This window comes from Diospyros lotus, chromosome 5, assembly GCF_014633365.1.
Source record: "Diospyros lotus cultivar Yz01 chromosome 5, ASM1463336v1, whole genome shotgun sequence".
Taxonomy (NCBI): Eukaryota; Viridiplantae; Streptophyta; class Magnoliopsida; order Ericales; family Ebenaceae; genus Diospyros; species Diospyros lotus.
The window spans coordinates 40,598,010-40,609,207 of record NC_068342.1 but is presented as its reverse complement, the minus strand read 5'-3'; the positions used below and the strand labels follow the sequence as shown (position 1 = coordinate 40,609,207).

At 31.7% G+C, this 11,198-nt stretch overlaps 1 protein-coding gene across 6 annotated transcripts; it reads left to right on the top strand.

Annotated features, from left to right (window-relative positions):
• Positions 1-5,290: 5,290 nt before the first annotated feature.
• Positions 5,291-9,433, top strand: LOC127802869 (transcription factor bHLH18-like). 6 transcript variants are annotated; one of them, XM_052338942.1, is made up of 6 exons: positions 5,304-5,879; positions 6,797-6,950; positions 7,259-7,311; positions 7,485-8,000; positions 8,246-8,620; positions 8,839-9,433. In XM_052338942.1, exons 3-6 carry the CDS (start codon positions 7,276-7,278, stop codon positions 8,911-8,913), a joined length of 1,002 nt encoding a protein of 333 aa, XP_052194902.1. In that variant the 5' UTR covers positions 5,304-5,879; positions 6,797-6,950; positions 7,259-7,275; the 3' UTR covers positions 8,914-9,433. The 6 variants fall into 6 exon arrangements, with proteins under 6 accessions (XP_052194897.1, XP_052194902.1, XP_052194898.1 ...); XM_052338938.1 differs by having other exon boundaries at positions 7,194-7,311; XM_052338941.1 differs by having other exon boundaries at positions 5,334-5,443; positions 7,194-7,311.
• The last annotated feature ends 1,765 nt before the right edge of the window (positions 9,434-11,198 follow it).

Genomic DNA, 11,198 nt, shown 5'->3' with positions numbered 1-11,198 from the left:
TTTGATCAATGGGTGATTAGACACTTTCAAATGTAGTTGCTTATAGACAAATCTTTTAATTGTCTATGCACACAACCTCATTTTTCACCAAGCGATTATTTAACGACTTTAGCTAGTAATCTTAAGCTATTTTCTCCTCTACGATGAAGCTTTAAGATTTGAATTCATGAAGTATTGTATCTACCATGATATCAAGTATACTATTTTATCCGAATTCATTTTCGTACAAATATTATCTAAAAAAATTAGAAAACTAAACTTCAACTATCCAAAAAATATAAGATTTTAAAAAACTCACTAAAATTCATAATTGCATGTTTAAACTCTATTATGACTTTGTGCATTTTTGTAATAACTTAATTATTTCATTTTCTAAATATGTTATGATAAGCAGCACTAAATGAGCATTATTTTTAGATGAGATGTATTTTTTATTTTTTATTTTTAATATTTAAATAATTTTATTAATTAATTAAATAATTTAAAATATGATATATTTATCATCAACTAATAAAATTATTTAAATATTAAAGATAAGATGTAATAAATATACATTATTTAAAAATAAAATACTTAACTATTATCCTTAAAATAATAACTATAGTAAGGGTGGGGATGGTATTTCCTTTTCTATAAATAGAGATAGACGAAAATCTATAATAATGGGCCATGTGAAACTTAAAGACATGATGGGCCATTTATCCAGAATTGAAGGTCGATGTTTTGTCGATATGCAAAATGAAAATGACATTTGTAAAGATGAGTTTGATATTTTTATTGATGTTTGATATTAATATATTATATTTTAATTGTGATTTAAAATTTAAATTTATTTGTGATTGGAACTCTAAATTTGATTGTAATTCTGATTTTAAATTTGACTATTATTAGAATGTTGTCAAATTCAATTTTATATAGAATTTATCTCATCTAGAGGTATATTCTCGTGAATTATCTTTTGATCAGAATATGATTTCATATGTACATGTATAGATAATTTTATATCTATAAATAGGTGTTCAATATTCTAAAATTAGTTGCAACTATATCATTTTTGTTGTAACAATATTTGCTTAGTGATATTTTGGATATGTCAATATCACTTTTGTACTAACAATATTTACTTAGTGATATTTTGTTCTTTCTACCCGTAATTTTTTCTAATTTGGGTTTTTCACGTAAAATTCTGCCTTCGTGTGTGTGATTGATGGTTTAATAGTGCTTTGTATTCGATCCAATTTCATAGTAAAGTGATATCAGAGCTATTAAATCAAACCATTAATGTCTGATATATCTTAGCTGTTGGATCTGTATCATCATCTTTCTCAACTGATTTCAGGTTGCCTAGCATTATTCAGTCACTACTGCCATCATTGGCAGCCGTTGCCACTACCGTCAATTGCCCCTAGCCATCGTCATCATTGGAGTCACGACCGCTCAGCCTCCTCGTCAATTGTTTGCCTCTCACACGTTTATCGTCGACCACCAGATTTGGATTGAGATCTGGGTCTTCCTCCATATTAAAACAGCCATTCTAAGCCAAGACCTAGATCTCAACACATATTTGGTTTAACCCATTAACCCACTCTAAACTCGTTTCAGATCTAACAATGCAGTTTTAGATCTATCTTTTGCCCAAACCTGGCCCGGATACGACCCGACCCATTGGTCCACTCCAGATCCGACAACCCAGATCCAGATCTATGTTTGCCCAGATTTACTACACAATTATGGTATTCTGGTTTGTTTTCTAATGGTATTTTATTTACCGATCGCTTTGACATTATTTGAGATTATTTGATCTTCGTATTAGCCATCTTGAAGTATTTTATTCCATTATAAAATCGAAATATTTAATTATTATTATGACAGGTTAAAATACATGTAATTTTGGACAAATGGATTTAGATAGAAGGGGATTCATAAAGGGGGATTTATATTAGTGAATGTAAAGTCATTAAGTTTCCTATGCTTTAAGTGCGACTAAAGATATCCACTACATTAAAAGTTGTGTGGATTTGGATAGTATTTCTTGTGGTGTAGTTTTAATTGGTATTTATCAAGAGATTAATTGTCCGTTATTTTGTTGGAAGAAGGAATTTTGGATAATTTCATATTTAACTTTTGTGTTAAGGTAGAGTTTGTTATAATTGTGATCTGAAATTCAAATTTATCTGTGATTGAAACTTCTAATTTTACTGTGATTATGATTTTAAATTTGACTATGATTAGAATGTTAAATTCGATTTTATGTGAGATTTATCTCATTTAAAAGACTATCCTCATGAATCTTCTGATCAGTATATGATTTTCTATGTACATCTATAGATAATTTTAAATTTATAAATAGACGTTCAATACTTTGAAATTAGTTATAATTATATCACTTTTATTGTAGCAATATTTGCTTAATGATATTTTGGGTGTGGTAATATCACTTTTATACTAGCAATATTTGCTTAGATATATTTTATTAATTTTGTTCATGATTTTTTTCAATTTGAATTTTTCACATAAAATTTTATATTTGTGTGTATGATTGATGGTTTGATCGTGGTTTGTATTTAATTTAATTTCGTAACATAATTTTTTGTATATTTATATGAATATGACATATAAAATAATATAAGATATTAATACAAAATGTCATAATAAATGTTAAACTTAAATATACAAATAAACCTCTAGGGGTGGCACATACAGTCTACCACACGCATTCGAGAGCTTAGGATACCACGAGACTATGGGTTTGATTCTACCTTCGTTTAGATTGCGCAATCGCCTATGTTTATCCTACAAAGCAAGCCTCAGGGTTTGGATCGTGACGAACCTATCCATTCACTTAGGTCGGGTCAAAGGGAACTGTGAGTTTTAGAGAGAGTGGGAATGTATGAGCTAAAAATTATTTGTGATTGAGAGAGCGCTCGAGTTTTCCACGTTATAAAAAAATACAAATAACATTTCAAAGGTAATTGAATATTTTTTCAACCAATTCCTTCTATTTGTGAGAATTCAGATCCTTCGTTCAATTGGTGAATAAAGGATGAGGGATCGTGCCAAATGTCCCTTTTTGAAGCATATTAGAAGCCTTGAGAATCAATAAAAACAAGTGGTATTTTGTGTGATATTTTTGTATTGATGTATTATATATTTGTATTAATTAGATATATAGTACAATATATCAATACAAGAGTGTTACATCAAGTGTCAAAGTAGAATTTTTTATGCAAAAACGCTATGCCTATAAATAAATTTAATACATAACCCTCACAAACTAACGTGACACATAAAATTCATAATAGTTCTACACTAAACTAACAATAGTTTGTAACAATTCATAATAGTTTTATCTAAATTAATAATAATTCATAATAGTGAGTAGATTCATTATTGTTACTAACTATTGTTAATTTTAAATAAATTTATTATGAATTTTGTGTATTCCATATCAATTTGTGAGTATTATTTGTTAATATAACATTAATTTTTATTTCTATTGAGAAAAATAAAAAATAAAAACGTTGTTTAATTCTATTATGAGTTGTCAAAAAGTTGAAAGTGAAAACTGAAAATCATTTTTCGATTAGTGATTGTAAAAAAATCTAAAATATTTGGTCATCATATTGTTGTTTATGGCCCATAACTTACCAAATTTGGTGTAAAGATGATGAAATTCCTTAGACTTGGTGTGAATTGTCTTGCAAACGGCCAAAAAACACGCAAATCTAATCGCCATAAACCCCGTTGACTAGGTGCGATTGTCGACACCTAATGAAAAACAAGATGGTGGTGACTTTTGAGCAAGAATGAAAAAATGGAAAACATAATGGGTTTTAAACCAATTTCATTTCAAAAGTTACCAAAATTTTGGAAACAAAATGCAAAAACAAATACCGTTTCAACTATTTTCATTCCAAAATATGAAATAGAATACAAATTCTGAAAACAACTTTTTCGAATAAACTCGATTGTCTTTAACATATCAACTCTAAGGCGATCAAAACTCACATGACAATATTTTCAAAGAGACTCGAATGCCTTTAACATATCAACTCAATAGTGATCAAAACTCCATTGCTATTTTTCTTTTAATAATAAGTATCTCTTGGGCTAGGACTAGATTACATGTAATAGCAATTCTAGGCACAAAGTTTGATTGAAAAGGAGATTTTATTTTTAATTTTAAGATTTTTTATGTACCAAACATTAACATAAGAAGAGCCAAGACCATCAATAAGAATAACAAATAACATAATACAAATCTAAGGAAATGAAAATTGAAATCGGATACAATACACATTGAAAATAGAGAAACGACATTTTTTAAAAAAAGTCAGAAACGAAAACATGGGGAAATGCTTAAATAAAAAAATATAGAGATCATTTTGTAGATATAATTTTTAATATAAATAATTATATATTAAAAATTAATATATTTACATATTATAATATATAATATAAGAGAATTTTTATTTTCAAAAAAAAATCAGTCTCTCATATGTCAAAATAGCATCCCTTGAGGTATTTTCATGCATGATAGAACTTTTTTACGATTTTTTTAAGTTATGTTTAATTAATTATTTAAACAAAATTAATTATTTTTAATAGGTCATGTGGTTTTTTGACAAAATTATTATTTTGTCACGTTTAAAATACATTATGATATTTTTATTATAAATTCAATATAAAACATTAGTTGTAGTATGCACTAATATGATATCTTATGAATAACAAATTTAATATTGTATTCAATAAACTTAATACATATGACCTCTCTTGAACAATTAAAAAATATGATATATAATTTTTGATATATAAAATGTTAAGATTTAGTATCTTAATTATTAAAAATTATTATTTTAAATTCTTATCGGACAAAACAGATGCTTTCATACGCGGGCTAACATTTCGTCATGATAAGAATTTAAAATAATAATTTTTAATATTTAACGTACAAAATTTTAATATTTTTTATGAGTAAAAGTTATTTTGTTTTAATTTTTGACAACACGGTATTAAGCGTATTTAATGCCACATTAATAAGTATGCATGGCTGGGAATCATATGTTCTATACGTTATGAATCATGCTAGATGTACATTATTTTTGTATATCTTGGACTACATAAAAGAGTATTATGACCAAAATACCTCTCGCTTACATGCGTCTTATTAGGGACATTTTTATCATTAATATACTTCTGTGTTGTCAAAGTATACACAAAGGTGAATCAATACTATTATTCATGCATTATCCCCTCAACCTTAAAATTTACCTCCACCGTTAACCGCCTGAGCTACCACCATGGCGGTTGAAGCCAGTTAACTGTAATTGCTAGAAGATGCAGCTAATGAAATATTGGAGACAAGATGTTGAAGCCAGTTAGCAATTAGGGATGCTTGTCTCTTGGATCGAAGCTGCTTCCAGCGAGGAACCAATCTGCAGTAAGCGTTTCCGATTTGCAGGATTTGATGCTTTGGAATCTTGGACTTGTTTTGGCTTCAGATTTTCCAAAACCTCCAACCACCAGCCTATGCACTGATCATTTGACAAAATCATTACATTTTCGCCATTTCTCCGCCGCGTTTGTGGCTTTCTGCTTTTAGTTTTTCTTCTCGGAATCATCGTATCTGTGTTCGTGTTCATATCTCTACTTCTCGACAACATTTTTTGTTAATTAATTTTAAAAGCGAAACAGCGACTTTTGTTTCCAATAATTGGCATGTGAGTTGAAATGTTCAATCCATAGCGGATTCGTTTGTCGTTTTGCGATCATCAAACGAAAGTCTGTTCCACCGGCCAAACAATTCCGATCTCGTACTAACCGAGCCTAAACGAGCTCGCCAATCGATGCCGTGTAGTCCAGGTGTTCGACAAAAGGTCTAGTCTACCACCAACCTTCTTGTTCTCATCTCATTCTTCCATCTTTTTTCTTTTCAAGACACAGGTTTAATTCTTTGATTATGCAGTTGTATGTATACTAGAATTATTACTTCAGTAGAATTTTACGTATCTATACGACTACTACCCAGAAAGTATTCGATAAAAGGACCTACTGATTGCTCCTTTCTTCTACGTTCTTCGCTTTTCTTTTAAAGCAAAGGGTCATCAAAATTTTTTATTCTATTTGAGACATATATCACCAACAGCATGTCATTTTGGATTTGATGTTTTGGGCATAATTCACGTTGTGAGAGGTCCTCTTTTATAAAAATTCTTTGTTTGTACACATAATTGGCTGGCTCATCTCTCTTATTTGCCCAAGATGAAGTTTGTAAAATATGTAGTGTTCATATTAATAGCTTATCATATCTATTTATGTAACTATCCGTGTTGATTACTTACTTGTAATATTATACTGTATCCATGTGTATATGTACATAAAATATACGTTATTTCCCTTTTAACGAAGTTGAAATATCTATATTGTATTAATACATGTATTGTCTATAGATTAATAATATGTATATATACACGTGCATAAGACTGGTCAACATTAGCCAGTAAGATGGTGTTTGTCATAGGACTCCGCAAAATATGGATTGGAATGGTTTTACGAATGTGACAATTATTATATGATTGTGGGTAGTTGTATTACGCGGCAGAGATTAACAACTGGGTAATTGTGCTCCTGTGTTTCCATTTGCCAAAACTTAGAAAAATATCAATGGCTACCGGTAGGGGCCACGGACTTCTTTTTTTATTAGAACAAATAGGGCACTGGTCCCAAAAAAGTCTACAATAGATTAGATAAATTAAAAAAAGGAGAAGTTTTGTTAATTGTTCCATTTTGTCAGCTCAAAGCTACCCACCAACACTTAAGTAATGATGGTTCAACATTTGAAAGAAATAGAGATAGGGGACATCCTGAATGGTCTTAAAGCTATAAGTTGAAGCAAAGTCTCCAACATTGGTGGATTGTACCACAAAAGCTCAGGCCAGAACTGAAGGGTAAGCATTCATCTCTCTCTCTCTCTCTCTCCCTCTCTCACACGGATGTCCTGAACTTGCATGATTGATTCTGGTGGCTCAAAAAATGTTTGGTGACTTCATTACTTTGAGGTCGTGCATCAGAAAGTTATCTTTTCCAACCTTTATGAGAGTTATTGAAATCTCTAGGGCATGTATTGTGTGTCATCATTGGGTTGAAAGTGATGCTATTTTCCTCTCTGGTTTGGCATGAATAATCCCTAGGAAGCTCGTGGACTGCTAGATGATAATGACTCAACGGACCAATTCTGATAACACCTTCCTTTCAGGGTTCTGCAGTTACCTCATGGAGATTGCACATATCAGTGGCATGCCTGAATTTGTAAGACCACTCTCTGGAACCTAACAATCTTTTGTCTTTCTTTTTCCCTGCCCTCTTGTCTATATCATATGATAGTTATAGCGAGAATTCAAAATTATCATGGTTATAGTTACTTTGTTGGTGGTGGCTTTATAATTGTATGAGTTAATAGGAAACAAATCCTATCTTTACAGGGAATGGAGGATACGGGATTCATCCTTAATTCTCTTGATGAGATGAGCACAATCTCTTTTGCAGCTTCATTAGGGGAGAGTTCCAATCACCCTATCTCTCATCCAATGTTCGATCTTAAACCTTCCACAGAAGCATCTCATACTGGTATCGATAGCCCCATGAGAATGGTCAAAACCTATGGTTGGGATTTCTCTAAGATCGATCATCTGTCAAACGGGCAAACTAATTCTTACACCAGCCAACCTTCTTTCACCAATTCAAGTTATGGATCTCAAGTTGGCAGTGTAAAACCTAAAGAGGAGGCCTTGTGTACTTCGCCCTCTGATATTATGGCTTCTCAAGGTGCATTTGGAAACCAAAATTATCTGTTCAAGGCTTGCCAAGGAGCTAAACGGGCTAGAACAGACAATGGATTTTCTAGCAATCAAGATCACATTATAGCTGAGAGGAAGAGAAGAGAGATGCTCAGTCAGTTGTTCATCGCTTTATCTGCTATAGTCCCTGGCCTAAAGAAGGTATTCACCATCTCTTTTGCCTGTGCTTTGTCAAGTCAGTGACAGTTGAGAATCACCTTGGGTAGCTTGAAAATTGAATAAAGATCGGTGTCTTGCACCTCAAGATTATTTTGCCCTCAATATTATCTGCTCATAATTTCTTGATCAAAGCATCTTCTGCTCTTTGTCAAGCAATTCCTTAACATCAGTGTAACTATTGCAACAACATGTATTTTTCTGACTCTTGTGAACTTGTTATTTAACAGATGGACAAGGCTTCTGTTCTTGGTGATGCTATCAAATATTTGAAACAACTCCAGGAGCGAGTGAAGACGCTCGAGGAACAGGCCAGTAAGAGATTGGTGGAATCGGTTGTCATTGTGAAGAAGTATGAGCTCCATGCTGATGGTGACAGTTCTTCCTCGGATGAGAATTTTTCTGGTGGCGCCTATGATGAGCCTCTCCCTGAGGTGGAAGCACGTATTTATAACAAAAATGTGCTCATAAGGGTTCACTGTGAGAAAAAGAAAGGAGTTCTAGAGAAAACAGTGGCTGAAATTGAGAAGCTGGGTCTATCAATTGTCAATAGCAGCGTCTTGACTTTCGGAAGTTTAGCTCTAGATATTACCATAATTGCTGAGGTAATTTCACAAACCTTAATTTGATTAAAGATCATTGTTTCTAGCTTCATCATTTCAGCTGCAAGTGCTTCAAAGGAACATTTGCTATTAGTGGTTTTTCTGCTATTGAGTTGTCTATATCTTAGTTCAGAACCTTAAAATTTTGGGAACAATACCAAGTCCAAGCCCTTATCTCAAACTCTTTAGCTTTCTATTGAACCAATTTCATTTTTTTGCAGATGAATGCAGAATTCACCATGACAGTGAAGGATCTTGTGAAGCATCTTCATGCATCTCTTAAGATGTTCGTGTGATTGAACCACACAACAATCTCTCCTTTTCGGTTCTCCTATGAAGCTGTTCCTCGGAATCATCCTTGTTTCTACAGTAGTTCTGAATCTCTAATCTTTCAGTAGTCAACGTCTGCCTTACTCCAGCACTTTAGACCACTCATTACCTTGAAGCTTGTTTGCTGTGGGGTTCATTTTTAAGGAGGGTTTTTTCTCTCTCTTTTTTCATGGTTGATTTCTCGACCATGTTAATCAACCCACCTGTTGTAAAGGAATGACCTTGCAGCTTGATTGAGCTTGTTTGTGGAGATTGAAAGTTCAACTGAACTTGTATTCTGTGTCTTTGTCCGGGTGGAAAGAGAGATGGTTTTTTGGTGGATGGGTAAACAGTCCTTTTTAATGAATTATGATACCTTTTGGCAGTGTTTTAGAGGCCTCTTTATGTTCTTCTTGGGCCTCTTTTTTCTTTGTAATCTGTTGACAATAATGGAATGACACAATAGTTTCTTGGAATGGAATGAACTGGTTGTTGAATTGATTGTTATCACGCCTAGCACATCCAAATCTGGTGGTTGAAGATGTGAATGAATTATTGACTTTCTTAGTGGTTGTTTACATTGAAGTTAAGTGGTCCTGATTTAAGCACTTTTCTTTGTCAAAAAGGAAAGGGGAAAACTTTGATTCACTCTTCTCTCCATTCCTTTTCCTTCTGTGCCAAAAGCACATGTGTTTGTTTCATACAGTGGCCAAAAGGAGAGAATGGATGGCTGGATATATTCAGAAAAGGTGTTTTTGGTTTTTCTTTTAACTTTCTTTTCTCCCTCTAAAGAGTGTCCCTCGTAAGGTCAAAAAATAGCTTTTTTATATAATTTTATATTATTTTTTAAAAATATTATTTTCACAATTTAAACTCATAACTCAGATGATGTTCTTTTCGTATTTCAATTTTGAGTTATGTTTTGAATTTATTCAGTTTTGTATTTTGAATGTTTATTTTGAGATTTTTAGAAACGCATTCTTTTTATCATTCTGAAAAATTATTTCTTAAAATAAAAAATTAAAAAACGTGTTTATTTTAAAATTTAAAAAAATTATTTTATGATATTTTATTCAATGAATTTAATTATTAAATAATAAAATTAACTCTTTTTAATAAATAAAATTCTATTATTAAAATAAAATAATAAATTTAATCAATAAATTATTGATATACATCTTAACAATAATTTATATTAAATTATATACTTAATAATATAGTATATGTTATCTTATATTTTTAATTATAATATAGATATATTATATTTTTTAAATTTTAAATAAATATATAATTTTATAATAATTTTTTCTCACCCTACATCTTCTTCGTCACCGACGACCATCGTTAACTAGAGATTCACATGATCAGAATTACCATTAAAAACTCAAGGGGTTAACATATACAAAAACGGACCATATTTAACAATTTGATTTTTGTAGATCTAATTTTTAATTTTTTGCCACAAGTAAAAAATGCACTACTAGTCGCCATTGGCCACCGTGGCCGATGATTTTTAGCGAGTAGAGGCAACCACCTGACACCCAAGGGCCTATTGACCAATATACCTAAAAATCAGCAAGATCCAACGGTCAAATCTCTTTAGATCTAAATTTAAACGTTCGACCAAACTCAACACCCGCCTATATACGCATTTCCAGTCGCCACCATAGCTAGTAGTTTTCAACAATCAAAGTCAACCACCTGACACCCAAGAGCACATCAACCAACATACTCAAAATCTATCAAAAGAAGGAAGAGAGAGAAGACAAAACTAGCAAAAGAGCAAAGGGGGTAGTTGACGAAGGTGATGGCGGCGGTCGACGGTCGAAGAAAGAAAAGATAGGAGAAATGAGAGATGAGATGAAAGAGAAAAGAGATGTTGGGTCTATGCGAAATTGGTTAGGGGTGGGAGGGGGGGGGGGGGGGGGATGTGTGTTTTCCATGTTTTGGGTATTTTCAACCAAACTGAGAGCATCCAAAATAATAAAATATTATTTTAAGTTTTTTTTTATAAAATTTTGAAAATATATTTTTAAAAATAATAAAGTAAATGCGTTTTTAGTATTTTAAGAAATTAAAAACTCAAAACGAATCGAAAACAGCAAAGAGAATGCAATGTTTGGCTTTGTAATAATTTTTTTTTAAAATCAGAGAGATAAATTTAGGGTTTCTGAAAATTGGGATCTCAATCATAGAATTGTGTCCTATTCATTATTATATCTAAGTCTAACCTTGAGCATAATTTGTTTTCTACCAGTTTGTGCAGGAACTG

Excerpts from the sequence above, each read along its gene's own strand:
- LOC127802869 (XM_052338937.1), top strand. The coding sequence starts at position 5,395 with ATGCTTGTCTCTTGGATCGAAGCTGCTTCCAGCGAGGAACCAATCTGC. Across the intron at positions 7,312-7,484 it reads TCAGTGGCATGCCTGAATTT|GGAATGGAGGATACGGGATT; the intron begins GTAAGACCACTC and ends CTATCTTTACAG. Across the intron at positions 8,621-8,838 it reads ATATTACCATAATTGCTGAG|ATGAATGCAGAATTCACCAT; the intron begins GTAATTTCACAA and ends ATTTTTTTGCAG.